Below are 27571 nucleotides of genomic sequence, written 5' to 3'. Positions count from 1 at the left end.
CCAAATTCACCCCAGACACTGGGAAGGAGTAGAAAGGAGACAGGTCTGAGCTCTGCAACCAGAAACTACTTTGGGACATGCCGCTGCAACATGGGGAGCTACTTCCCCTTGGCAAGCAGATCCAAGTTCCTGTGCAGCAGAGTCCTACCTTACATCCAGGGCATCTGCACAGCATCCCTCCTCCAGCTCACCCAGGAACACGAGAGGTGCCCGAACACAGAGCTTTAGCTTTGGTTGCCAGAGCAGGAGAGCTGCAGCCAGCACCCCCAGCCCTGTACCACACTGCATGTGGGCCCCTCCAGCACAGAGCTTCCCCACACACCCGTCTCTGCATTTCTTTCAAAGAGTTTATTAGAAGTAAATATTTACATCTATTGCAAATGGTTAATAGGCAACACGGGACTGAGAGCTCCCCTTGGGTAAGGAAGGATAGCAAGGGCCAACTGCTCGCCTCCCCACCCTCCCTAGAAGCGGAGGGCAGCCTTCCCAACTGCAGGTGGCTCAGATGAACCAGCAGCTGGATGAAAGCCCTTTCCCATCCCAGGACAACCCACAGCAGGCTCCTCCTCTGCCCAAGATAAGAGCTTCCCGCTCCCCTGATACTGGCTCTGACTAGGCTGAAGGATGGATGGGAAAAGGGCTGCAACAGAAGTGAGGCAACTGCTCCTACCGCTGGGTCAAAGAGCACTCTCCTCGCCTTTGGGGTGGGAACAGACGGTGCTGTCCCAAAGGCAAGGTCAGAAGGAGAGCATGCTGGATCATGCCTCCTGGCTCTCACCCTACAAGGGCAGGAGGGGACAAAACCGAGCACCTTTTTGCTCTCCTGTCTTCTCCAGGAGTCTGACCACCACAAAGGAGAGGATTAGGACGATTTCTTGAGAAACACTGCCAGGGCATGGCACACAGGGCATTCCTCACCCCTTAGATAACCATGGGATGCAGTGCTGCTGGGGCAGGAACCAACAACAGTCCATCCCTACCCTACTGCTCCAGAAGCCAAAATCCTCATGGAAGCATCTAGTTCTGGCCTCTCTAGAGGGTCGCGTTCCCATCCTAAACTGTCCCTCAGCAGCAGCCCGTTCCTAAATAAACTGGTGGAGCAGATGGGGTTTGTGCCTTGGCTGACTTCCACTCCAGTCTTTGCCCTGGAGCCAGTAAGGCAGCAGAAGTGCTCTAGTTAACCTCTCCTCCTCTCATACAGGCTCTAACTCAGCCAGCAGAACCTAAAGTTAATAGAGGACATCCTCTGGGCTTTGAACATAGACCACAGGAGGAGGAGATGCCCGGCACCACGCAGCTCTGAAGGTGGCAGTTCCCAGGCCCAACTTATGCTATCCTAATAAGATTGTTCAGTGGTTCAGGAGTGGAAGTGAAGGCTAAGTGCAGATGGCAGTAGCTATACTGTTGTGTTCTTGTCAAGGGGCACCTCTTACCCCTTAAGTGAAGGAGGGAGGGTACCTGTGGTCCATATTACTCTGGAGGGCAGCTCACAGTCCCCTGGGGATCAGGCACACATGGTACGGAAAGCTCCAGGCCTCTCTGCAGGGGTGACAGTGACCTACAACGCCCAGTATCTCTCCCAGCAGCAGTGGAGGTTTCTCAGTTATGGCTTTTTTCTTTTTAAAGATACAGAAAGAGGTGAGAGATGCTTTACCGAGTGCTCACTAACAAGTACACCTCCCCCCTGCATCCTCTGTTCAGAAACATCTAACTCTGCCTCCTCCGTAAGCGACGCTGCCGGCTTTCAGCTCTACCACCAGTGCTGTGGGACAGCCACAAGCTCCTGGGCCGGGGCTCGCTATGCCAGGAGGCGTATGATGCCGTTGTCCGAGCCCAGCAGGAGATGGCATTTCGTGGGCAGCACCGCCAGGCTGGTCAGCGTACCCCGAAAATTCTCTGAGCTCAGCTTGGTCGTGCTGATGGGCAGGGCTGAGGACTCCAGCATGGAGTAAACGCCAATCTTGTTGGCCACGGTGCCAGTGACCACTTCGTTGCCATAGAGGTCAAATGCGTGGATGGGTTCAGATGCGGATTTGTAGTGGTGCAAGGGTTTCTGCTCCAGTTCCTTCCAGACAGTCAGGGAATGATCCGAAGAGGAGCTGATTAGCACATTGCCTTCTGCAGCCTGCAGGAGAGGAAAGGCCAGTGAACCAACACTGCTGCAGTAAAAACTCCCGATCTCATCCTGCAAATGAGATTAGCAGGCAGCTGCCAATAATCCAACAGTCCCAGTGCAGTCCCGTGGGAGAGTTCCAGCCATTTCCCAAGCAACTGATGGTACTGAGCAGTATTACCAAGGCATCCGGGTGGACACTGGAAGCTACAGGACCCTCTGGTAGCTGGCAGCCTCCTCTAGCGCTATCCTCCAAGAGATGGGCTGTGTCTCTTCTCAACAACACCCTTATGCTCAGCACAACTAATTTATCATCTGTTACTACTGCAGTGGGTAAAGAGATTATCATGTGTTCTCCCTCTCCATCAAACCACCTGCCAAATTATTTTCCTTCTCAGGAAAAGGAATTGGGAGGCTCTCTCACGGTAGAAAACACTGCTGAGGGTAGGAGAAGCCTGGAGCTGCTTATTAGCAGAGCTAGTGAGAGGGTAAACAGCCCACACCACTGAACTTTGTTTAACCTGCATTTGGGTGAAGGACACCGGAGCCCCAGCGCTGCTCCCTGAGGGCGGGTAAATATGGACAAGAGTTACTCATTAGAGCGACGCTCTCCCAGGGGGGCTGAGAGCCCTGCGGAGAAAGCAACACGTTCGCTTCTTCATGGGAGACGTGCCTCCTCCCTGCCCCTGCTGCAGACCTGCTCGGCAGGGACTGACACCTGGGAGCACAGGCTGGACGAAGAACAGCCGCCCACAGCACTAACCATGGGGCAGGAGAGCTTGAGCAGCCTCTTAGGGACACAGCAAGGGATGGAGGAACACCCCGAGGATGGAGCAGACAAGCCCTGCCAAGCAGCGCGTGCCAGAAGGATGCTCCACGCAACCTCAGTGGATCCATGAGGAGCCCCTCACCCTGATCCCAGCTGGACCTCTCACCTTGATCTGCAGGATGTCTCCCTCATGGGCAGGCCACCCCCGCATGATGAGTCCCGTCCTGGTGTCCAGCAGCACAATGAAACCAGAGGAGAAGCCAGCCATAACGCTGCGCCCATTAGGACTGACAGCCAAGCAGCGGATGAGCCCAGCGCTCACCCCACTGGCCAGACGAAACTCGTGCTGCAAGAGAGAGAGTCCAGCTACTGCGGGGCCGAAGATCTAGGGGATCCAGCATGTAGGGGACAAGGCCCAGCTGGCTTTCGTGGAGGCATCACAGCTGGCTTTGGGCCAGCCATGATCACATCATTAAGCACACGGATGGAGGAGGGTGGCTCACAGAGCGCCGGACTCCCTACCTGTAATCCTGGCTTCCTGTGATCGATGAACCGCAGCACAGAGTCTGCGCTGGCCACAGAGATGCTGTGATAGGGAGGTGGCATGGTGGTCACAGCTGTGATGGGGACTTTGCTGTCTAACTCATCAAAAGTCCGGAGAAGTTTGCCTGTGAAAACACGACGGAGAGGTTACAGCAATAGATGTACAGAGAAGGTACGCAGCAAATCTCCAGTTCTGCACTGGTTTTTAACAAGAGCGATCAAAACTCAGTATGGCCCTTCTGTCTTTAAGGACTGGACCAGTTCACTCCAGCCAGCCTTCACCCTTTCCCTTCTTACCTGTGAACTGGTCCCAGATGTGTACGGTCCCATCACAGCTCACCACGTGCTGCGATGCCTCCAGCTGGCTGACGTAGAAAACTGACTTCTTGTGCTCGGCGTACGTGAAGCGCGGTGGCACCTCACTGGTGCCATCCCCGTAGTTGTACAAGGGCCAAAGGCGGACAGTTTTGTCCTTGCTGCCACTAAGGAAGAAGTCCTCGCTGCTGAGCGGTGCCACGCACTTGATGGCCCCCGAATGCCCTGAGAAACTCTGCAGCTTGATCTGATGGAAGTGGAAGCGGGGGTCATGTTGGCTCACCCCAATCTCATACTGCCAGTAGGCCAGCCAGTTCCCACACAGCATGTGGGTGCTGCGAGGAAGGTCATGCTTCAGGGCATTCTCCTCGCTGGATGAGCTGGGAATAAAGCCGTCAGTGCCAGCACTGAGGCGAAGAAAGCCAAGACCCTCGCGCTGTGTGTCCACAGGGACCTGGATGCGGTTCCCTACCAGCACGCTCCCAAAAGTACCAGAGTGACTGTCCTCGTGGTGGCTAGAGAAGGGCTCGGTCCCTCGCGTATCTTGGTCTGAGCCCACCGCACTCGGTGTTTGTTCCAAGCTAACGACCTGCAGGCTCTTGGGGTTCACGTTCTCCAGGTAGAGGCTGGCCAGCTTCTCAACCAGCGAGTGGTTCGGCACAACCATCCGGATAACATCACCTGAAGGGAGAGAACGTGGCTTCAAGGGAAGGAATTTCCCCATCATCACCCCCCACCATCAACAACAGAACAAGGGTCAGCACAGGGCTGACCCCCACAAGCCAGCCACACGCTGCTCCCAGCCAAAGCAGCCTGCAGCCCAGTGGGCTCCCAGCCTAACAAGCAGACCAAGCCGCCGCGTAGAAGCTGTGGGTTTCCCCCAGCAGCCCTACGCCCTCTGACTTCTCCTGAGTTCAGGTCCAGCACACGTGTGCAGAGCACGGAGCTCTCTCACAAATCCTAAGAGACGGTGGCCAAGCCGTACCTAGCAAGCAAGAGAAGGGGATGTAGGTGATGTAGGCCATCTCAGGGTTAAACACCTTCTGTAACTCCATCAGCACGGCCGGATCCAGGGCCAGCAGCTTCCCATCCGAAAGGGGTACCTCCATCACCGGCACCTCACAGCTGCTCAGTGACTCCGCCGTCAAGCCCTGGACAAGAGAAAACACGAAGATACCCAAGATCAGATCCTCTCACCACATAATTAATTACACAAACACAGCCTGGGCTGGCCGCTGCCGACACCAGTACTGGTGTATGCGGGTATGCCCACCACATTCCTGCAGCTGTGTACTGGGGGATGGCAGGAGGACCTCCCCCACATCACTGACCTGGTCTTGCAGCTCCTGCAGCAGTGAGAACGCCCCAAAGAAGGTTCTCACCGTGTCACTCAAATGCTGCTGCACCATCTCCTGCCCAATCCGCAGGCAGATCAAGGCAATTAGGCTGATGGTCTTAACACACAGGACAATACGGGCCTGAGCACCACTGGGGAAACTGAAGAGGACATCCATTACCAGCTTGCCCTCCACATACCCCTTTTTCCCCTCCTCTGCTTCACGCTTCCTGCCTTGTCTGTGTTATCAGAAGGTCTTGAGCAGCACAAGCTCTCTGTGCATGCTGTACACCAGTGCAAGGAGGTGCACATCGGGGCAGGAGCAGCCCCACAACCCCAGGATCGTTAAGGCCCTCCCAGAACCATTTCCAAATCCCCGATTTTGAGTTGTGCCGATCCTGGCTGAAGGCACGGCAGACTGCAGCACTTACCCGATGGCCGGCGAAGTGAGGAAGCCCAGCACTGGGAGCAGCACCTCCTGGCTGATCTTGGGGAGAATGTCCATCAGCGTGGTGTCTGAGAGACACACCACGATCTTCTGAGTCAGCGTCACAGCAGCCAGGAGCCCTGCTTCCTTCCGACTGTTCAGCCGGCCACCACCGGACCCGCCGCTGGGCGCAACCTGCAAAAGGAGTCCTTCAGTGCCAGGGCCACCATCTCCCCAGCAGGAGACATCAAGGGTGATCCCAGGATCACCCGAGCTCAGCCTCAAAACCCAGCACGGTAGTGCTGGTCACAGCCCCTGGAAGAGGAACCTGAGCACTGAGTCTCAACAACAATTCGTGTCTTGCACTCAAGGGATGACAGATGTCAGCACAAGAGATGAGCCTGGAGAGAATGGGGCACAACATACCCAAGCTCACAAGCATCCTCTGGAGGGCATCTCCCTGCAGGATGCTCCCACAGCTGGGAAACTCAGAGGGGAGAGAGACAACCCCAGACTGGCCCAGACCATCACCAGCCTGGGCACCCCAGAGCATCATTTGCCAGCACAGGAAGAGGGGAAACCTATTACATACACGCGACTTAAAGAATCGGTGTCTTCATCCCATGCCATGTGGAGCCTGGATGCACAGACTGCAGAGGAACAGTCCTTGCATGAAATATCCAAGCACAAATTATGGGCAAACCTGCTGCTGACTTCTACAAATCCAGCTGCTAATAATTTCATGAGGCAGAAGAGCGCATCCTTTTTCGCTGACAATGTACCGATGCTGGTTACTGCAATGCCAAAGAGTTAACAACATCAGCAGCAACACTAAAAGATTTCTTTCTAGACTGTCCTAACTCCTAGACAAATCAAACACCCAAGAAAAGAGAGCCAATAACAAAAACCACAAACAATTCCCAGTTTCCGCTATATTTCTTGTACACCTGCCATCTTCCAGCTCATCACAGAGGCTCTTCCTCTCACAAAATATCCACTCTGCCAAATCCTGCAAGAAGGATTGACTTTATCCTATTTGTGACCCGCAAGTTTCATTGCTTTAGTATCAGGTTGCCAAATGCTGTTCACAGGGGTATTAATCCCCCCAGCACCCCCAAGCAATAAGTTTAGTAAAGCAAAGCAGAACAGCTGGAGGAGCTATGATTGCAACTGGGTGGAGAATGATTTTGCTGAAAAATGGGATTTTTTCCCCTGAAAAATCTCCCCTTCAACACTGGAAAAACTGACAATGCCTTTTTGTTTTCTTTAAATGAACAGCTGCGGCCTCTTTTCCTCTACGTGTAAATTATCAAAAAGCTATTGAAGTTTTCCATTTAAACAAGAATCCATAACCAGTGTTTATAACCACTAAAAAGGGAGCAATATGAAAAATAAGCCTGTTTAAAACATTCAAAAACATTTTTTTGATGAAAAATTGTTTTTTCAACCAGCTGCATTACACACATTTTCTTCTTGCTAGTCAGCTATGAATTTCAAGCTGAAAAGTTTGTAAGTCTTGCCAGTATTTTTTTATACAGTTGAAAAACCGCCTTTAGCCTCTCCCCAGCTCATCCCCTATCTACCCATACAGACCTCTAAAAACACTCGCTCCAGCAATCCCACAGCAGCCCAAGCTGCTCCGCCTGCCCATTATCACAATCCCACCCTTGTGCCAGCTCCGTTTCGGCACGCTCGCCCAGCAAAGCAACAAAAAACCTTTTTCTCCGGCTTCGCGCCTGCCAGCAATGGGTCCGACAGGGAAAGCCCCCGGCTGCAATGGGGAAGGAGGAGCTGCGGCAGCCTGATGCAGATCCACAGGGGCTGAGGCTTGCTAAAGAGCAAAGCCCACGTACGCAGCCGCGGGCTTCGCTGGAAGCGGTCCGGAGCTTATGGCAGGGGGTGAAAGCGCTTCTTCTGGCTGCATCAGCACAGCCCTTCTCGGCCAACGCAGCCAGAGCTGCTCAGCCCACACTGGCCCAGATGGAGCTCAACCGAGCACAAATTTTTATGCAGGAGGCTCCTGGTGAGGCTGGACTATTTTCTGTGCGTCCTCCTTTTGTGCCTGGACACAGCTCTCGCCCCAACACGCATAAAAAGAGGAGAAAAGGCAATACTAACCAGGTAGCTGATGTAGGGCAGGTACTGGTAGGTGAGGACAGGCTCTCCGTACAGGTACGCCACGTGCACAAGACAGGCCAGCACTGGCTTGGACACCTGATCTCCCAGCACTGGCCGTTTTTGGTAGATATTTCCTGTACTCAGGGGACCGTTCTCATCGTTGCTTGGTACAAACTGCTGCCTGGTAGGGCCTGCCCAGAGACAACATCATGAGCTGAAGCAGCAGGCTACACCCAAGCCATCAGGCACCCAGCAGACTGTTTTGGGGCACGGCCCACCCTGGGACCCTGGGGTCCAAGGAGCAGACATTACCGATGTAGCAGGACGTGAGCAGACGGAGCAGGTTCCTGGCGATGAAGCGGGACGTGACAGTAGGGCCCAGCTTGGCTGAGAGCCACCTCACCATCTTACAGGCTGTGTCTGCAAAACAAAAACAGTCACAAGGACAGAGCCCGGCACAGCGCAGATTAGCTATCAGCCGGCTGCTGCCCAGACCCTGCCTGCCCTGCAGGCAGCTGCCTGGGTCTCAGATCCACACACTTCAGTGGAGACCTGGCCTTTTACACTGGTTTCATCGCTGTCCCCAAGCTGGGACCACAGACACCCCCAAATCTGGACCCACTTCTTCCCGTGCTCTCCCCTTCTCCCACTCACTGCTTTACTGGGTGTTTGCCACGCTCGGCAGAAAGGCTCAACGCTAGCAGGGTCTCACCCAGGAGTATTGTCTGCTCTTTGTCATCGGAGTGATCCGGCAGCTCCTCTCCCTCTCCATCCTCTGGCTCGCTGCTGTCATCAGCCAGGGTGACATCCACGGAGGCACCAGCATCCACGCCCACCGTCAGCTCTGCATCAACCGCGGTGTCATCGTGCTCCTCTTCATCATGCTCCTCTTCCTCCTCCTCCGAGTCCTCGCTCTGTTTCAGGTCCTGGCTGCTGTCCATCGACTTCAAGCTGCTCTTGTCCTTCTGGGAATCCCCGTCCGCAGGTCTGTCCTCTCCCAGGGACACCTCGCTGGCGCTGCTCTTGTCGCTCAGTCGCCCAAGGCTGAGCGATTCCTGTTCCTGAGGCTGCAGGGACTCCCCGACATAGAGGCCGCTCTGGAAGTCCTCGCTCTCGGGCAGGTAGGCTTGGTCATGGAAGCTGACACCAGAGGTGTAGTCGAGGAGGTCGAGTGCAGCTGAGCTGTGCTCCACGTCCATTTTGATCTCCTCCCCAAACACACATGACACCGGGCTTTCCCCTCCACTTTCATCATCTTCAGCCGTGCCGAGGAGGGATTTGCTCTCCTCCCGCGAGCTCTCGATGCCAACGAGAATCTGCAGGATGTGCGGCAGCAGGTTCAGGAGGAAGGACTGCAGGCCCAGGCGCACTATCAACTGGGCAACGAAGCAGTCTGTGTAGAGGTAGAACCTGCCGTGGCGGTAGCAGGGGGTCTCATATGCGCCGATCAATGGCTTGAGCAAGTATTTATTGGCATTCTTCGGACCTAGCGATTTAGCTATAGGTTCAAAGAGATACCACGCTGCATAGACAGCAGTATTCTCCTCGGACATCAGAGATAATATGAAGGGCAGAAGAATCTCCAAGCCTTCAGGAGTGATTTCAGAAAGGATCCCCTCCAGCTGCTGCCACAGCTGGAAAACAAGTTCCCGGCCCTGACCTTCATCCTCTATCTTCTTTGCCTGATAGGTGAAAATGAATTTGTGCAGGGCTGGAAAGTATGTGGGGAAGGGGACAATAGAGCTGAAGGGACTGAGGAGCTGCGTGGGACAGGGTGGGGGGAGGCCCTGGGAGATGGGTTTGTACTGAAACAACTGCACCGTGCCCTTGCCCAGCCTGGTCTTCAGAAGCTTCTCCACCGGCACGCTCAGCTGCAGCAGGACGTGCAGCACATGCTGGAGCGGGGCCGGGATCTCCTTGGGATGGTAGCGACACAGATTACGCACCATCAGGAACCGCTCCAACAGGGATGCGTCAGGCTTCGAAGGACGAATCCTTGGTGCAAATATAATCTCAGCTACCAGAATGCCCAAAGCTTGCATGTCCCTCTGGAAGAGGTCCGAGAGACCCAGGGGTGGCTCTTCCCACGGCTGCTCCATTAGCTGCATCTCACTGCTTAAGCCTTTAACCAAGAAATTGTCCAATTTCTCCAGTTCTTCCAGGGCCTGGAGTGGATTGAAGCCTTCAGGAAGCGTGATCTTCATGTCAACCTGATCCACAGCGCCTGCCTTGCTCCGACGGAGAGGTCGGACACCTGAGGTTTTGCCTTCGGTGGCATAAGCAGGGAGGGTGGAGGGCTGTGCTGAAGGCACAGCGGCACAGGGCTGATCAGCAGCTTTACTAGTAGCAGGAATCGAATCCAGGGCTTCTGTGCCTTGCTCTAAATCATCCTCCCCAGCGGTGGGTTTCTCCCCAGACCAGGTGGTTTCACTAGGAGTAGCCTCCAGGACCAGCCCATTAACCGCATCCGTCACCTGGCCTTGGAGATCCTCCAAAAACACAGTCTCCCTGATGTTCTGGAGAAGAGGCCGGGCAATGGCTGGAGCTTCAGCAGGTGAGTAGGCAGGTCCCACCATGCGCCTGGGATGTGGCTGGTCAAAGAGTTGCACAACCCCGTAAGTCGTCAGATGCGTGTGGTTGTCTACTAGATGGAGACAGACGTTCTTCTCCTTGACAGCATCCTTCCCCAGCAGCTTGTACCCAAAAGTGAGATCAATCCAGTGGTGGAGGTCCTGAGAAACTTCCCGGCTCTCAAGCAGCATGCGGTGGACTTCAATGAACTCCTCGTAGGAGCTACACCAGGATGGCACGTCCAGGTCGGGCATGTCCGGATGGATGGATCGGAAGATGGAGGGGTCCATATAAAACTCGGGGATGCACTCGTCTGGGGTCCAGCTCTGCATGCGCTCCATGCTGGCTGGATACTCGTTGGGCTCCCACTGGGACCTCACGTGGCAGCACAGCACTGCCTTGGGTGTCCTCCGAGCCGTGTACACATAGTAGGTGATATCCGAAAGGACATCGGAGATGTGATGGGGGACGTGGAGCTGCTCCCCACTTGACCCACCAGCAACAAACGCCTGCTTGGTCATCTCATAGGTGAAGTCCAGCTGCTTGTCTCCCTTGTTGAGTCGGAACTTGGATTTCCTTAGGTCCCTGAACTTGCCGTTTTTGGTAGTGAAGTCCACCACCCACGGAAGAACCGGATGATAATTGGGGTCTCCCATTCTCCTCCCAGCCAAACTGTTCAGACGCATAAGGTAGTCAAAGTTGCTGACCTGCCCATGTACCCACTGTAACACCAGGTCTCGGAGGTCCTTCTGGCAGGCGGTGCACCTTGCCTCCTGCCCTCGCACACCAGTGCTGCTTTGCTCGCTCATTCGTTCCAGATCAGCCTCCAGATTCACTTCCTCCTTCTTCGGTTCCTCGTACTCTCTGAAGTTCACGCGAAGCTGGCTGCACAGCTTCTCATCCACAGCCACATCCCGAAGGGAAAAGGCGCCGCAAGCCAGACCCGCCTGGTGACAAGCCCTCATGGCCTGCAGCACGTGGAAGAGGATGAAGAGGATTTTGGCGTGGCTGTTGGTGAGCTTGGCCGGGCTGAAAGTCACGATGTCATGCAAACAGTACTGCATGTAAGGGTAGATGACGTACAGCATGTTGGCCGACTCCAGCAGAGCTTCTGCCTGCAGCACGTTGGGGCAGGAGGGCACCCCCTTGGCGGCCGCCACGCTCTCCTTGGCGGGGGAAGCACCGGGCACGCTCTTGCCCACCTGAAGGACGGGACAGCCGTAAGCCTTCTGCAGGGCGGCCCGCAGCGCATCCAGGGCCAGCACGGTGGGCGGCGCGTCGGCGTGCCGGTACGGCCGCACGTAGAGGCAGTGAGCCCGGCACCACAGGTTTCGGTAATTCTGAGAGGCGACGCTCTGCATGAAGCCGTGCAGGGTCTCCGGGCTGCCGTTACGCTGTTCGGAGGCGGGGGGCTGCACCCGCAGCGGGTATGCCAGCCGCTCCTTCCGCAGCCCGTGGATTTCCACCCGGGTCCAGCCCGCAGGCAGCTTCTGCACGGAGTGCTGCAGGAATGTCCTCACCTCCACATCGCTCAGCCCCTCTGGCCGCGGGCACAGGCCGGGCAGCACCCGGCGCTCTTTGAGGCTCGCCAGCCATTTCACCGGGACGAAGGCAGTAACGTGGGTCCTCTCGGCAGCGGCGGCCAGCTGCCGGCGGTCGATGTTCAGGTCCTTCTCCACGCTCTGGAGGAAGCCGTCCATATTGGCTTCTGCTGGAAGAAAGGAGGCCCAGAGAGGGTGTGAGGGAGCGGACGAGCACGGCACTGTCCCTGCCCTCCCCGCGCGAGCCCCAGCTCCCCCGCCGAGCCGGTGCCACGCAGCAAGTCTCACTTCCCCATTGCTACCCAGGTGAAAAAAAGCTGGTTTTAGGAGCTTGGTTAAAAGACACTGTATTGGGGGGAAGGTGGGGGACCCCAGGAAGGGACCAGCCCTGGCTGGGGGGGGGGGACACAAGATGGGACCTCCACAGCCAGGGAGGGGGACACAGTGGGAACTCCACAGCCCCAGGGCCAGGGAGGGGGATATGATGGGACCTGCACAGCCCGAGTGCTGGGGAAGGGGACATGATGGGACCTCTGCAGGCCCAGGGCCAGCGGGGGGACACAATGTCACCTCCACAGCCAGGGCGTGGGACACGATGGCACTTCTGCAGGTGGTGGGGGGACACGATGGCAGATCCACAGCCGCAGGGCTGGTGGGGGGCACATGACGGTACCTCCACAGCCCAGGGCCAGAGAGGGGGACATGATGGGGCATCTGCAGCCCCAGGGCTGGTGGGGGGGGACACGATGGCACCTCTGCAGCTGGTGGGGGTACGTGATGGGTCCTCTGCAGCCCCGGTGCTGCGGGAGGGGACACGATGGGACCTCTGCAATCCCAGGGCCAGGGAGGAGGGACACGATGGCACTTCTGCAGCCCCCGGAGGGTGACACGGGAGGAGGCCCATCAGCAAGGAGCACATCCCCAGCTCCAAGCCAGGGACCACGGCCAGAGAGGCAGCCCCCAGCCCCGGGACCCATAGGGCCCTCGCTACCGGGAGGGGAGGGGGGGGACGGGACAGAGCCGGGCTAAGCCCCACAGGTCGGAGGACTCGTCCCGGGGACCCTCACACACACCCCCCCGGGGAGGGGGGGGGGGTGTCCCTCACCGCCCCGGGGCCCCCACAGCGCCCGGCCCGTGGCCCCGCGTTACCTGGCGGCGGCGGCGGGCTCAGCCGCGGCGGGCGGCGGCGGGGGCGGCGCGGGCCCCGGCCATGTTGGTCAGGTGACGGCGGTCACATGCGGCCGCCGCGCCGCCATGTGCCCGGGGGGCGAGGGGCTCCGGGGGGGGGGGGACACACGACACCTGGGGGGGGGGAAATGGGACACACCCCCCGCCGAGCCCCGGTACGGCCCGGGGGCTGCCGCAGCGGGGGCCGGGGGCGGGAGCCCCGCTTGGAACGCGGGGCCGGGCTCCCTCCAGCGGCCGCCGGGGCGGTGAGGCGGGGGGGGGGAGGTTGCGCAAGGCCGGGGCGCGGTGCCTATACATGGGCAGGCGGCGGGGCATGACGCGGCAGCGCCGCCGCCGCGGCTGGCTGAGGTCACCGTGACGTCAAAGGCGCTCCGGGCTGTCAGCTGGAGTCGGGCGAGCCGCGCTGACGAGGCAGCCGGCCTTAAAGGGGTCCCCGCGGCGGGCGGCGGCAGGTGGACCCCACTGCCAGCAGGTGAGTGCCGGGGGGGACCCGGCGCAGGGGAGCGGGGCCAGGCCACCCCCCTCCGCCCCGGGGCTCTCCCGCCCTCCTCTCCGCGGGGCCCAGCGCAGTCCCCCTAGGCTGCGGGGCCGGGGCGGAGCGGCGGGGCTCTGCCCGGTCCCGGTTCCTATGAGCCGAGCCGGGTCCTGGAGCCACCGCCCGGGCAACGCCTGGCTCTCCCGCCAGGCGCGGGGCCGCCGGGTGCGGTGCTGCCCGCGGGGGAGGCTGCCCGGACACCCTCCTGCGGCCGGAACCCGCGCGGCCCCTTTAAGGGCGCAGGGGGCTCCCGCCGGGCAGCGCCGCATGGCGCGGCGGCGGCGGCAGCGCGTGGGAGTCACGTGGGTGGGACGTGGAGGCAGCCCATTGGCCCCCCCGCCCCGTGCCCGCTGCACTCAGCTGTTACTGGGGCGAAGGGCAGGAAACGTCCTTAAAGGGGCGCCGCAGCCGCCGACCCCCGCGCCCCCCCCCGCCCCGGCTCGGCCCGCAGCAGCCAGCCGGGCCCGGGCGGGAGCGCCGTGGCTGCCCACGGGCCAGCGGGTGGGCCCCGCTTGCCGGGCCGGGCCGCCCCTGCCCTCTGGTTCCCCCCCCACCCCGCGGAGGGCGCGGCCCCTTTAAAGAAGTTGTCCAGTCATCGCGCGGCGCTGCCAAGTCATCGGGGTCAGGCGAGTTCCCGCGGCCCCGCCCCCCGCGCCCGCCGATTGGTGCGCGGGGCGAGCGCTCACTTCTGATTGGCCGCCGACTTCAGAGCAACTTCTCGGAATCGGGGCTGTGTCACCGGCCCCAGCGCTGAAAGGCGCAGGCGGCGCCGCCCGAGGGCGGGAGGGGGCGGCCGGGGCGGCCCCGTGACAGCGCCGCGCCCCGCCAGGGGCCCGCCGGGAGGGCCAGGCCCTTTAAGAGCCGCCCTGCCCCCCGCCGCCTCCTTCACCCTCTTGAAAATGCCAACTCACAGCACGCGGGGCATGCCGGGAACGCCGCGCCGCACTACACCTCCCGGCATGCCCCGCGGCGGGGCGGGCCCAGCCGTTTCCTAGGCAACCGCCTGCTGGCCGGGGGAGAGCCCAGCTCTCCCCTACCGGGGTGGGCGGGGCAGAGCGCCGGCTTTGCGTTCCCATTGGTTGAGCGGCGGGCCGTGCTGGTCGCCATTGGCGGGAGCGAGGAGCAATCGCGGCGGGGGCGGGCGCGGCGGGGGCGGGGCGGGCACCGCCCATGCCGGGAGGCCATTGGTCGGGGGTGGGGCCGGTGGGTGGCTGCGTCATGACTCCGCCAGCTGATCCGAGACGGGAGCCGGCGCGCGCGGCGGCGGGGGGAGGCGGCGGCGGCACTGAGCCGGGCCGGGCCGGGCCGGGCCGGGCCGCAGCGGGGCGGTGGCGCTGGGCCGCGCCGCGCAGGTGGGTCCGGCGGGGCCGCGCTGGGGGGGGGCGTTAAGGGTAGCCAAGCCCCGCGCGGGGCCGCCGGTGCGCCGGGGATCGAGGGGCCCGGCAGCCCCGCCGCGCCCCGTAGTCCCGTCGGGGAAGGTCACCTTTCCCCGGGGCAGGGCGGCGGCGGTGGGGGGGGCTCGGCTCGACGCGACCCTCCCGGGGCTCCGCGAGCGCCGCCTGGGCCGGGCGGCCTCACCCCCGGTGGCGGCGGGGCGGGGTAGAGGGGGGGGGGGTTGGGGCTGGGACCGGGGCGCGGTCCCCGCTCCGGGGGGTCCCGGTGGGGCGGGCGGGGCCGCGGCCGAGGCCGCCCCGCGACGGGCGGTGGCCGCCCCGGGGGTGACCTTCACTCCGGGACCGGGCTGGGCAGACTTTGACCCGAGGCCGCTCCCCACCGTGGGCACGGACCGGAGCATCCCGGGCAGCAGAGGGGGCGGGAGGTCGGTGGGGTGTCCCGGGGGGAGCGAAGGGACTGGCATTACCGTGGAACGGTGGGGGGGAGCTGTCTCTGTTAGAGGGGGAGGGGGAATTGGTTTTACCGAGAGGAGGGATGTTGGGGGGGTGGTGGTGGTGGGGGGGGGGGTGACCCGGTTAAACCGGGAGGGCGTCACCAGCTGGGGACACAGTGGGTTTTATTAGTAGGGCGAGCTCCCACCGGGGCCCTTCCCAGTGCCGGTGGGGTCTGTCGGTGCCCAGAAGGGTTGGGGGAGAGCCCTGTTACCAGCAGGGCCCCCCCTTGTCAGCCCCCGGTGCCGGCAGGGCCCCTGGTGCTGGCGGGGCCAGTGGCTCAGCGGCGGGTGCTGATTCACGGGCCGGCGGGGGTGGAGCAGGGCCGAGACCCGCTCGCTGGAATCCGGACCAGATGTACCCGGCACGCCAGGAATGCTCGGCATCCCCGCCAGGCCCCGCTGCCGCTGCGCCCCGGCCGCCGCCACCAGCCCCGCACCGTGAGCCTCCCCGCGGCCCCCCGCCACGACACCCACCGGGACTCCGGCCTTCCCCTGCCGCCTGCGAAGGCCTGGGGCCAGCTGGGATCCCGAGTGCCTTTGGGGTGACGCTGGCAGGAGGATGCTGCGGGGCAGCCACCGTGGTGGCCGGCCATGGGGGGGTTCCCAGGGCCGTCTGTCCCCACACTGGGGCCATCTGTCCCGTCCGTGTCCCCCCCCCGAGCAGGGCCAGACGCCTGGGGGTTTCCCAGAACTCAATCCCTGCGGCCGAAACGCTGGGCGGTGTGGGAAAGGGGGTTTTTCCCCAGGCGGAGGGGGAAGCAGCGGGGTCCCACACCGGCCCCGGGGTTGGTGTTCTCGTTTTCCGACAAAATTATACGGAAAAAAAGGCTGTGCTCCCCAAAATTCCCCTGGCGGTGGCTTGGCAGCAGCCGCCTGCCAAAGTGTCTTCCCCGGCAGGCGGCGGCTGGCCCCCGGCCAGGTGGGACCCTGCCAGCGCGGATGCCCGAGGTGAGCAGCCGGGGAATGCCTTAACCCCTACCTGCGGTAGCCTCCCTGCCGCGGCCGCCGGTCCCTGCCGGAGCAGGTTGCCTTATCCCTTAGTTTTCGGCAGAAACGGCCTTGATTTCCCTGCTCGTCGCTCGTGTTTTAGGGCTGGCTGCAGGTGCCGGAGCCAATGCACCGCCTGCTTTGGGAGAGGGGAGGGATGGGAAGAGTTGAGGTCGGAGTTGCCTCTGGATCCGCTGTGACAGGAGGGGGATCCTGCGGGATCTCAGCCCCGAGGAGCTTCCCAGGTCAGAGGGAAGGACAAAGCGGTGGATCGGGACTTGGTGCTGGGGTGGGGGAGAGGAGCAGCTCTGTCGGCTGGGGTGGCTGCTGTGGGTGACGGCTCAGCTCGGTGCGGTTCAATCCTGGCTCTGATGCGTGTGTTCCCTTCCCAGGTGCTGCCCCGCTGCCCCGCTCCTGGCTAACCAGCACCAGTTCTTCAGTGGCAAGCTTTATGTCCTTCTCTAGTAGCTAAAGCTGCCAGTTGAAGAACTGTTGAATGTAGCCACTCTCTTCTCATCACCGGGACCTTGGATGTCAGCCGGACGTGTGCCCTGAGCAACCGGGATGAGCCAGTCTGCAGCATCCTGTGGATTTGAGGGCTGAGGATGAGCCTGACCGGGATGAAGAATTCTCCTTGCAGCCTCTAGACAGAGCCTTGGCTGGGGGATTGCCAGGCAGCCCTGCCAGCAGGGCTGTCGAGCGGGGTCCCCCCATCGGTGGGGTGGCACTGAGCTGAGAGACAGCTAGAGAAGACTGAAAGAGGCATTAAACTTTTCTGTTTTGCTGAACAGCTCGCTTCTAGGAAGTTTGTTGCATGTGGGGTGCCTGGACCTGCCTGGCGGGAGGGTGGTGGGGGCTGCGGACCCTGCGGGGGGGCCATAACACCGGAGTTCAGTCCCTGGCTGGTGCCGCATGGGGGTCTGCGGGTGGAGGGTTGGTTGTTCAGGTCCCCTTGGTTTGTTCTGAGCAAAAGAGGTGACCCGAGGCTGGGTGTAGCTCGCAGGGCTGACCTGCTGCTGAGCTCAGGAGCAGGATTGGCCCTGCAACACGCTGGGCAGTGGGATGGAGCCAGAGGAGAGGGCTGGCTCCACACCCACGCCGCCCTGGTGCGGGTCGAGGCCAGGCGCGGTGGGGCCGGGCCGCCGGGAGCGGGTGACTCAGGGCCGAGTCACGCGTGGCCCCAGATGTCTGTTCTGGGAACCGCCGGGACGGGCAGCCCCGTCTGCGGCCAGCCCTGGGGCACTGCCAGGATTCCAGGTATTTGGAGCTGGCAGCACAGAGAGGGACCCAGGTGAACCTCGCTGGGCTCCTCCGTGGTCCAGGCTGTGCCTCGCTGGTGGACAGAAGCAGAAGACTGTCCCGAAGGGGGCTTGGAAGCCGCTCTCCAGGGATGGAGACTTCCCTGCCTTGCACTGGGCGAGATGGGAACCGTATAGCTCTCCTACGGCTCAGTGCAGGGTGAAATGTCTCAGTGTGGACCCAGCAAGGGCTCCTGGGAGCCTCTGCACCCCCGGAGCTGCCTCTCCCACGGGACTGCCGGGATCGCTGCCTCCCAGGCTGCCTTGGTGGCTGGGAAGCAGAGGAGTGTCCAGGCGCTGCTGCTTGGGGCCTGCCAGGAAGAGCACGGCTCGTCCCAGCTCCGAGGGCGGGCAGGGAAGAATGGCCCTGTGCTGAAATAAGTCTGCACAGTCTCAACTAAATCTGCCTGTCCAGGCTCCAGCTGCCCAAGGCAGGACTGCTACCAAATTTTGGCACCCAGCAACGTGCAGAAAGTGGCCTGGTGTCCATTAAGTGGTAGAAGTGGAGCAAATGTGTTGTCCTGGGGCCCTTCCTTCTTATATAAAGCTGCTCTGCTTGGTGTGTGCTTGCTGATGGCTACAAGAAGCTGAGTTTCTTTGGGGTCGTTGTCACCCGGAGAGAGTGGGGCTGCTGAACCCCCTCAGATCACTCTCTGAGCAGAAGGGACCATGGATGAACACCTCCAGCTTGAAGCAGAACTGATCTCTGCTACTGCAGCTGCCCTGCTGCAGGTCCGTGCGAAATAGCTGGCACCTGCTCAGCGCTCAACAAGTCCTGGAGTGCGCCGAGGGGGGCAAAAAGTCATGGGGGGGGGGGTGTGCAGGATGCCCGAGGGCAAGGAGGAGCAGCTCCCGGGCCGTGCTCCCCCTCCCGTGCAGTGCAGTGCTGTCGATGCTTGATACAGAGGGGAGCTGTGCACTCTGGCCACCAGCGTCTCCACCCTTGCGTGCCTCGGCGTAAGGGTAATGCTTAGATTTGCTGCTTCCTCCTATTGTCGCGAAGGACTGACCTGCTCTGCTGAAAACCAGCTCTTTCTCTGGTAAGATGTGGCCGTTTCAGGGCAGAGAGTTGCCCTGAGCAGCAGCACCAAGCCCCTGGGGTCAGGAAATGTAAAATGCCATTATTTCAGGTCAAATTCATACGTGCGAAGGTGCCAGAGTGCACGTTTGTGCATTTAACACAAAACCAGCATTGCAGTATCTCACCTGCTGAGCGCACAGGCTCGGGCTCTGGCTAGCCCGCATTTGGTGTACAAGCAGAGGGGTTTTAGGCTGACAAAGTAAGTGTCCCTGTGGGAACTTGCCCGGCTCTCGGGTTTACCCTTCCTCCTGCAAAGCCCCATGTGACTGGTGAGTAAGTGCAGTGTTTCCTGTAGAAAGCACAGCCTTGCTCGCTGTTGCCTTGCGAAAATCTAGTAACTCTTTCCTCTAGCATCGAGGCTGTGTTTCCTGCAGTATCTGGCCGCCTCCTCGAAGCATCCAGCATGCAGGGACACGGCAGGAGAGGGGACGCCGACTGGGACTGGGATTTCTCTGCCGGAGGCTGGCTGCTGTCAGGGGGTGGGAAGTGCTCGCTGCGGCAGCTAATGCAATATTCAAGACGGCTGTAGCAATGCCAGCAGGTGCTGCTCGCTCAGAGGTCGGCTGGCAGCCCTCTGTCCTTAGGGGTAAGGTATTTCGTGCGAGTTCCTGCACACAGACTATCTAGTTCCCAGCTGGGAGAGCAGCTTGCCTCGGTCACAGCTCCCCTTGCTGGGAAAATGTGCTTTTGCAAAGTAGAAGGTCAGCGTGACCGGTATGCTGAATGAAAGCTCCCTGCCAACAGCCAGTGAGAGGAGCAGGAGGGGTTGGTGGATCTGTGAACGTGTGGCTGCTTCTGCCTGCTCAGAGCTCCAGGACGTGGGCATCCTCCTCTTATCCAGCCCAGCAGATTCCAGTCTAGAAGAGAGGGGAAGGCGCTGCTTTGCTTTGCCCCAGCATGCAAGCAAGCAGCCAAGGGCTGTCTACAAACGCAAAATGCAGGCGCTGGGTTCAGCTTTGCTTATGATTTTATTTCTCTTGTGCCAGGACGGGAGGATGTGGAGCTGTGAACACTTGGTTGACTCTGTGCCCCTCACGGCAGGGCATGTACCGAGCTTAGGTTTCTGCTAGCGAGGGTATATTGCAGACGTCGCAGGCCCTGCAAACGAGAGGTACGTTGGGGATTTGCAGTAACTCATCTCGACTTCGTGTCTCTCAGTGGACTCTGCTGGCATGGGGAGCGCAGCACAGAGCTGCCCACCAGCTCCGTCAGGGTGTCACTTACTCTGCTTCTTCTTTAGAGATTTGTTTCCCCAAGTATAAAACTTCTGCAATCAGAGACACCATGGGGTCACAGTTCAGGCTGGCAGCTGCAGTCACGAAGCCGTCCCTGAAAGGGAAAGCGGAAGAATGTGGATCTCTTCAGTGTACGTAACTCAGCATGGCAGCATCCCCGTGGCACCCTGGCTGGAGGCCAGCTGTATTTTGGAGGGCTCAGGGCAGGGTGGCTGGTACTGCAGGGTGCACGGAGACTTGTGGCAGATCGCCTGGCGCTGCTGGGAGCTGGGCAGGGAGCCTGGGAGCAGTGGGAGAGATGTGTCCCAGGCTCCCTGCCCAGCTGGTGTCTTCATCAAAGCTCGTCCTCTTCTTCTTCCCTGCCCTGCTTTGGTTTTCTCCGAAACCATCTCACTGCTGGTTCAACGGCCAGCAGTTGCCTGCGGTGTGCAGCCGTGGGAGGTGATGTGGAGCCTCTGCGAGAGCTCTGCAGGCCGTAAGGGAGAGGACCGTGCCCTGTTCCCAGGGCGCTGCCGTGTCAGGGCACAGACTGGCCACGGATTCGCTCACCTGATGTAAAAGATCAGGAACTTCTGTTGCTCCAGGCTGCCCTTCACAATAGTGTCGGTGTATCCCTTCCCGCAGCCTGCAAGAGAGAGCATCGCAGCCTGCTCGGGGAGCCCTGGTACAGCAGCTGCCACCCATCCCACCTCAGTGCCATCGCAGGTAGGGGCAGAGGGGACAGCAACTGGCTGGGGCTGGGACAGCGCTGGGGAGCAGGCGTGAAGGCCCTGGACAAGCAGAACTGATCCAGAGGTGCAAGACTGTGTCATGACCCTGAGCCTCTCCTTGGCTTGGAGAGGGAAGTTCTTCCTCCTCGGTGACCTCTAAGCCACTGGAGATCAGCAAAGAACAAGAGCTCTGGGTAACCTTCAGGCCCAGAGCTCAGAAACAGGGTTCACAAACTCACCATGGCAGCCAGTCCAAAAGCTGAGCTGCTTCAGGTAAACTCTGCGACCGCTGTGTGTTTACAAACCCCAGACCCAGCTGGTGGATGAGCAGATGGGCTAGGAAGCAGTTTGGCTGTTCCCATCTCGCTGCCTCCTCCTACCTGCATAGCGGATGCTTTTCCCAAACATCGTGGTCCAGAAGAAGGGAACAGTGTGCAACTCCTTCTCTTTCTTCAGCATGTTTAAGGCAGCAATGTGACCTGTGATGAACCAACAGAGGAAATATTCTTCTTGTAGATCCTCAAAGAAGCGTTCCCTGCCTCCTGTTATCCTGCTGTCCCTTCTGCCCCATTCCCCCCATGCCCATCTCCGAGGGGAGCTGGAAAGCGAGGCGGCCGCGCTGTCTCACCGTGGGCCTCGGCCACCTGTTGGTGATGGATGCTGGACCAGTCCCCATTGAGCAGCGCTACTGGAAAGGAGACCACATCCCCCGCGGCGAAGACGTTTGGGATGTTGGTTTGCATGCGCTAAGGGGACAAAAAGCAATTAGTGGAACGATGAGAGGGAAGGGATCGGGTGTGGACCAGGGATACTCAGCTGGCACTTACCAGATCCACCAGGATGGCACCACTGTCGTCTCTGGCGATGGAGGTGCCCTTCAGAAATGCTGAGTTGGGGAATACCCCTGCGGGGAGAGGAGCAAGGACAAATGCAGCAAAGCTCTGCAAAGGCAGGGAGGAAACTTGGCCCTGGCCCTACAGCAAGCACGTGCTTGTGGTGCCTGTTGAGCCTGCTTGGAGCAGAGCAGCTCACAGCAGTGACCAGTGCTTGGGCTGGTGCTGAGCTAATCCAGGGGCAATAAAACCAGGGCCCAGAACAAGGCATGCTCTGATAACACAGCAGTGACCTACGGAGCTCAGCAAGTGTGCCAAAGTCATACTGAGTGCGTAAGTAGCTCCTTTCCTCCTGCCAAGTGTTTGCTCATGGGCTGCTGACTTTCTCCAGGTGTTTGGGGCCAAGAGGAAGGGCTGGATGATAACAGAATGGGAAAGAGACTGCAGGGAATGGTGTCCTGGGAATGAACTGTGATGTTCTGGCCTTGCTGGCTGTTCTCCCCATTCCCAAAGCTGCCTCCCTCTCCCAGCTGGGGTCTCTTACCTATTCCCACCACTACCACATCTGCAGGTAGTTTCTCTCCACTGGCAAGAACAGCCTCTGCCACCTAGGAAGGAAGCAAGAATCATTAACAAAGGGTTAAAAACTCTGTCCCAATTCCTGCAGCCTCCCTGCTGCCTCATTCTTTGCTGTCTTTTTTCTTCCTCAGGTTCAGATCACCTTGTCCAACTAATGTGTGTTGGCAGGAATGTAAGAGAAAATCACACTGTTATCCCTGAGATACAAACACATACTGGTGCCCTTTGAGCCCGGAGTTGTGCTCAATGAAAAGAAATGCGAGGGTCTAGACATGGGAGAGGAAAGCCTAGGTGTAGGCACTGGGTTATACCTCAGTTTGGTTTTTTTCCCCGCTAAAATTAGCAGTTCAGGGATCACAATGGCATGACTGACCTTTCCATCCGTTCCTTTCAGCTCACAGAGTTCTGTTTTCATGTAAAACTTCACCCCTTTATTTTGCAGCATCTGAAAAGGAAGAGAAAGCTGGTTTGAGTATTCACTAGGAAATTCCAGACTGTACTGCTGTAAAAACAGCCATACCCAGCCAAAACCCAGGCAGGCAGCTTAGCTGCTGCTCCAGGCTGCAGAGAGGTTTCATTTGCGTCCCCGGCTGGTGCATGGTGCCTGGAAGCCTGGCTTCACTCTGCTGTCCTGGTCAGGACTGGTGCATGAGGTGGGTCTAGGATGAAGCAGGGCTTGGGGATGAAGCTGAGCTGGGCAGCGTGACGTGTGTGCGAGGGAGGTTGGGACCAGCCGTGTGTGCAGAGCTCCTTCAGTGAGCTGTATGTGAGAAAGGTGGCTGGGCACGCAGGGTTGTGACTCAGTGCAGGGGCTGGATTTCCTGGGCGGTTGCGGATCACAGGGCTGCTTGGATAGCATGTGTTCTCCATCCTAGAAATTAGCACCAGGTTCTCCTAACCTTCATGGCGACACCTCCAACCTGAGGACCCAGCGCATTCTGGAGAGGGAACTCCTTTTTTTCCACCACCGAGATGGCACCAGCCTTGTCGGAGAGGAAGGCAGCTACCTCCATTCCTGCAAGGGAAAGGCATGCCCAAGGTAAGCCTGCTGCAAGCATGAACCTGCACCCTCCTCCTTGGAAATCTTTTCCCCTTCCAGGTGGGGAGAACAAATCTGATGCATTGCCAGTGCTTAACTGCTCTTCTGTGCATTTCTGGGCTGAGGTATTTAGCTTCCCCCTTTCTTTGTTCTCATGCACTATGGACCTGGATATTAGGAAATGCAAAGAACAGCTCCTGGTTGTGTACAAAACAGCTCTCTTTCTGTGCCTTACCCCCTCATTTTCCCAATGCTTCTGGGGAATCCAGCTCCTCTGAAGGACAGTGACCTTTTCATAAGGCACATTTCCCTCTGTCCATGTCCAGGAACTGTTTATAGCTCTCAAAGTTTCTGGCTATCAGAGGAAAGAGTGAGTGCGTGCTGTGTAACGCATACCTCCACCAGCTATAGGGCTCTGGGGAGGAACCCAGCCAGGTAGTGAATGACCATCCCTTCCCCGAGGGCCTCTAGTTAACCTGCACACGCAACAGAAGTGGGTTTCAAGGCTATCACTGATGACTTGATACCCACTCCAGCCTGCTACCTATGAATGAAGCTCCTACGATCACCAGATTCTTCCCAGTTGCCAGCTCTAAGATCTTGCTAGAGTCTTCTGGGGTTTGGAGAACGCACACGTTCTGCAGGTCTGCACCTGGGACTTTGAGGAAGCTGGAGCTGAAAGAGAGAGAATCCAGATACGTCTCATGATCAGAAATGAAACAGAAAGAACGACGGGGGAGTACAAACCCATGCAATCTCTTGGCTGTGTCATCCCATCCTGTCCTTTTTTCTCATCTCCTACTGCCTCCCTCTCACACGCCTCTAGAAGACCTCCACACCCCAGTGTTGACCCATCTTGTCCTGTCTAAAATTTTGTGTGTGGCAAATGCTTTGTGCACTCACTGGCTGCCTGTTGCAATGAGCAGCTGATTGTACTTCTGAGAGGACCCGTCCATGAAGCAGACCTTCTGCTTCTGGAAATCCACCGACACTGCCTGCAGGAGGAAGGAGGCAAAGATCAGACAGGTACCTCTGGTCCACTGGTGTCCTGCCACATCAATCCGTTCTGCTTGCCTGTGCCTGCGTGCCCTGTTTCACTCAGGTGAAATGAGGAATGCTGGGGTCCTCTCTCTCACTTCCTACAGGTCTCAGGCTTTAGGAGCACTAAGTATGACAGCACCAAATCAAGGTTCCTCTAAGGGGTGTGCAGAAGGCTAGTTTCAAGGGTCACCCTCTTTGCATGTGATGGGCACATCTGTCCATGGGTAGCACAGATCAATGTTACACCCAAGGCATGCACACCGTCCCTAGCACTGGCCTTGAAATGCCATCCCAGAAGATAACACGTGTACTTAGGCAGAGCCCTCATTTCTATAAATGCAGGGCTATGCCTGCAGGTGTGGGCAGCCCCTCCCCGTGGCAGGAACAGGACCACCCATTGAGGACTGAGCTCAGCTGCTCTTGTACCTCTTTCTCTGTCCAGAGCTCTATGCCGTGAGCATCAAGGAATTCAGGTTTCCTCAGGTAGACGTCCTCAGCTTTCAAGTTCATTGCCTGGAAACAAAACAGAAATATGAATTGAAACACTTCTTACAGGCAGCAATACTCTTGCAGTGTTTACTGGGAAGTAAGTTTGCATAAGAGGTAAATTTTATATCAGTAAATCACAGCTCCCCACACTGCCCCATCCCCATCGTCTTCCTTGTCCCCCCTCAGAAAAACCTATCAACTCAAACTCTAGTGGGAAGGACTCAGTGAAAAGGGATAAAAGCATTAGCTTATGGTGGACTCTGATCAAAGACTTTCTGGGAGGAAGAAGTGAGATGTTAGCTGGCAATTATGCCCCTTTTCCTTGTGGGTGACCGCGCACTCCTCCTGCTTTGCCAGAACGGCTCACTCAATTGCTGTCCTGAGTGTGGGCCGTGTCCCTAATTCACACGTGGTACCCAGGCACAGTCCTGCCCTTCTCACGTACCAACCTTGCTCAGTTTGGACTTGTCATATGGAACATGTTTCTCTTTGGTGACCATGATGATCCTGCCAGTAAAGCCCTCTTGGCGAAGTGTCTCTGCACACACCAGGGCAGCCACACCTACAAGAGATGCTCATCTCAGCCCTCTTACACGTCACTATGGAGTAGGAGGAAGAAGGCAAGTCCTCCCTGGAGAACAGAGTGGCAGCTCACAGCATATGTGGGGAGGGCACAGTACAGATCACTGACCTCCCCCAGAAGCAGCATCGTTTCCCGGTTGAGAAGGTATCGCTTGCTTGTGTCCTTCACCCTCAGGCTGCTTTCAAGATCCTAGAAGAAAATGAGAAATGCTGAAATCATACCTAGCCCAAGGTGCTGCTTGTGCTTAGTGACAGCAGGTAAGGTCAGTACCTTCTTTTTTGCTGTAACAAATACCTTTCCATCTTCCACTGTTACCTGAAGGGGTGAAAGGAGAGTGCATTTAAGTCCTGCATTCATGAGGTTGTGGTAGAAGCTCTCCTGGGAGGTTCTGGTCCGGTGGACCATCTGTCTCTGATACACCAAAAGTGACTTGTAGGGATCTTGGATGTCAAATGATGCTGAGGAGCTCATGAGCTTTTCTCCTCATCCCAAGAGCACTCAGGAAGAGGTGTAAATCCTTTTTTCTTTCCAAAAGAGCTGTGCTGGCTGTGAGGGATACCAGGATGTATGGCATCACCTTTGATTGAAAGGAGCTTTAGGACAGGGAGTTACATGATCCCAAGAAATCATCCCATGTGTTGTAGCTCTGTGTGACCTGGACCACGGAGCTGTGGCCAGGGCAGGGTGCTTTCCACTGGTGTCAGGGACAGCTGGTGTCAGGGAGTTTGTGAGAGTGAATGAATGCAAGTGGTATGGAGGACATGGTCCAAGCTGGGAGGAGGAACGGACGAGAAGTCACCTTAAAGCAGGGAAGACAGTCCAGAGAAGGGTATTCCTCGATGTCTCCAGTTTTGATGTTAAAGCAGGCGCCATGCCAGGGGCAGCGCAGCCTCTCCCCTTTCAAGACTCCTGCAAAAGAAAAGCCCCCCACAACTGAGTGGTGAGAGCTGACCTCCCTGACATGGCTTCTCCCTCCTGCCCAGGGTTACCTTTGCTGAGTGGGGCACCATAGTGGGGGCACTTGCTGCCCAGGGCCCTGAACTCCTTCTTGTTCCTCACCAGCAGCACTGGGTAGCCAGCCACCATCACGTCCCACAGCCTGCGGGAGACGTGGAGAGGTGGGCACCCTGGGGAGCCGAGGCTCAGCCCCTTGCAGCCAACATGCCGCTCCCTCAACCAACAACATGGCGGCCACCAACATGGCGGCTATTGCCATGGCCATGCCACCCCTGCTGCCTGCAGGCTTCATGGCAGCAGGCCAGGCCCTGGTCTTCCCCCCGCTGGGTACTCACTCTCCATCCCCAATGTCAGCCTCCTTGCAGACCTCAGCGGTGATGGTGTCGTCGCCGTCCATGCCAGCGGCTGCGGGCGAGCAGAGGGAAGGGCCGGCTGCCATGGATGCCGTTGCCTGTAGGCACTGTCTTTTGCCCCTCGGCAGACAGTCCTCCCTGTGCAGCCTTGTGCCGTCGCTGCAAAATCCCACCCTAAAATGCAGGGCCACCACCGCCCCAGCTGGGAGCAGGCCAGCGCCGCGCAATCAAGGGGTCCCAAACTCCCAGTACAGCAGGAAAAAAAACTCAACTGGTGGAAAACACACATTTCCCCCCTTTTTTAACTTTGTGTCCAAACCTAAAGCCCATTCCTCTGTCCTTTTCTCCTCCGACTTAACCCACTTCTTGTTTTCAGCCCCGTGTCCCATTAAACTCAACTGCAGCGCAGGGTGAGGTGAGCAAATATGATTAATGACCATTGTAAATAAATACAATAATTTATGGCGAGGTGTTGCTGCCATATCCCACGGCTCCCCCAAATCGGGGTCTGAAGAGCCACTTCAGCCTCTCCAAAACCTCTCCAACATTTGTGCAGAGATGTTATTCATGCTAATTGCCATGAAAGCAGTAATCCCTGCCCAAAATGCCGCCTGCGCTAGAAGAGAGCCAAAAACCTTGGTCCTTACCGCTGTCCCTGCTTTAGCAATCAGCTGAGAAGCTGATTCAAAATCTCCCTCTCTGTTTTGAAGGAAAAAAGCAAGAAATGGAGCAGAGGAGGGTTGTTTGAGGCAGGTTTCGGTGCAGGGTGGCGACTTGCTCCTGCAAATCCCCACCACGCTGCTGCTCAACTCCCGGGTCCCTTAGGAGAAGCATCGGTGAGTACTCACCCAGTCCTGCCGTGGGGGACTCAGGCACCCGTCCCCCGAGTCGGAAAGCCACCGCCGTCCGTGAGTTTCTCCTCCGCCGAGGTGACACCCCCACGTCTTACTGCAAGTGCTCTCCCTGCCGCCAGCCCACGGCTGGGTGATGCTCTCCCCGAGTTGCACAACATCCCCGTCCGTCAGGAGACGCATCTCCTGGA

General features: G+C 58.7%; 2 protein-coding genes and 1 long non-coding RNA gene across 3 annotated transcripts; 1 reads left to right on the top strand and 2 right to left on the bottom strand.

The window, feature by feature from the left end:
* Window positions 1–336: 336 nt before the first annotated feature.
* WDR81 (WD repeat domain 81) lies at window positions 337–12921 on the bottom strand. Its single transcript, XM_050908888.1, has 11 exons — window positions 12883–12921; window positions 8334–11900; window positions 7934–8041; window positions 7622–7812; window positions 5508–5698; window positions 5072–5237; window positions 4726–4891; window positions 3723–4421; window positions 3405–3550; window positions 3049–3228; window positions 337–2125 (listed from the first exon to the last, which is right to left on the bottom strand). The coding sequence occupies exons 2-11, from the start codon at window positions 11890–11892 to the stop codon at window positions 1799–1801; spliced, it is 5733 nt and encodes a 1910-aa protein (XP_050764845.1). The 5' UTR covers window positions 11893–11900; window positions 12883–12921; the 3' UTR covers window positions 337–1798.
* Window positions 12922–14716: 1795 nt separating this feature from the next.
* On the top strand, window positions 14717–17121 carry LOC127024526 (uncharacterized). The gene is made up of 2 exons (XR_007767562.1): window positions 14717–14808; window positions 16724–17121. It is a non-coding gene; the product is annotated as an uncharacterized LOC127024526 (long non-coding RNA).
* Window positions 17122–19751: 2630 nt separating this feature from the next.
* Window positions 19752–26573, bottom strand: LOC127024492 (apoptosis-inducing factor 3-like). Its single transcript, XM_050909084.1, has 18 exons — window positions 26512–26573; window positions 26209–26318; window positions 26019–26128; window positions 25490–25534; window positions 25324–25408; window positions 25086–25210; window positions 24574–24660; window positions 24010–24101; window positions 23651–23781; window positions 22967–23082; window positions 22441–22512; window positions 22033–22096; window positions 21483–21559; window positions 21284–21401; window positions 21036–21134; window positions 20495–20570; window positions 19935–20039; window positions 19752–19808 (listed from the first exon to the last, which is right to left on the bottom strand). Exons 1-18 carry the CDS (start codon window positions 26571–26573, stop codon window positions 19766–19768), a joined length of 1617 nt encoding a protein of 538 aa, XP_050765041.1. The 3' UTR covers window positions 19752–19765.
* Between the last annotated feature and the right edge of the window lie 998 nt (window positions 26574–27571).

This window comes from Gymnogyps californianus, chromosome 20, assembly GCF_018139145.2.
Source record: "Gymnogyps californianus isolate 813 chromosome 20, ASM1813914v2, whole genome shotgun sequence".
NCBI lineage: Eukaryota > Metazoa > Chordata > Aves > Accipitriformes > Cathartidae > Gymnogyps > Gymnogyps californianus.
Note: the sequence above shows the minus strand (reverse complement) of the source record. Positions and strands in the feature narration are given on the sequence as shown.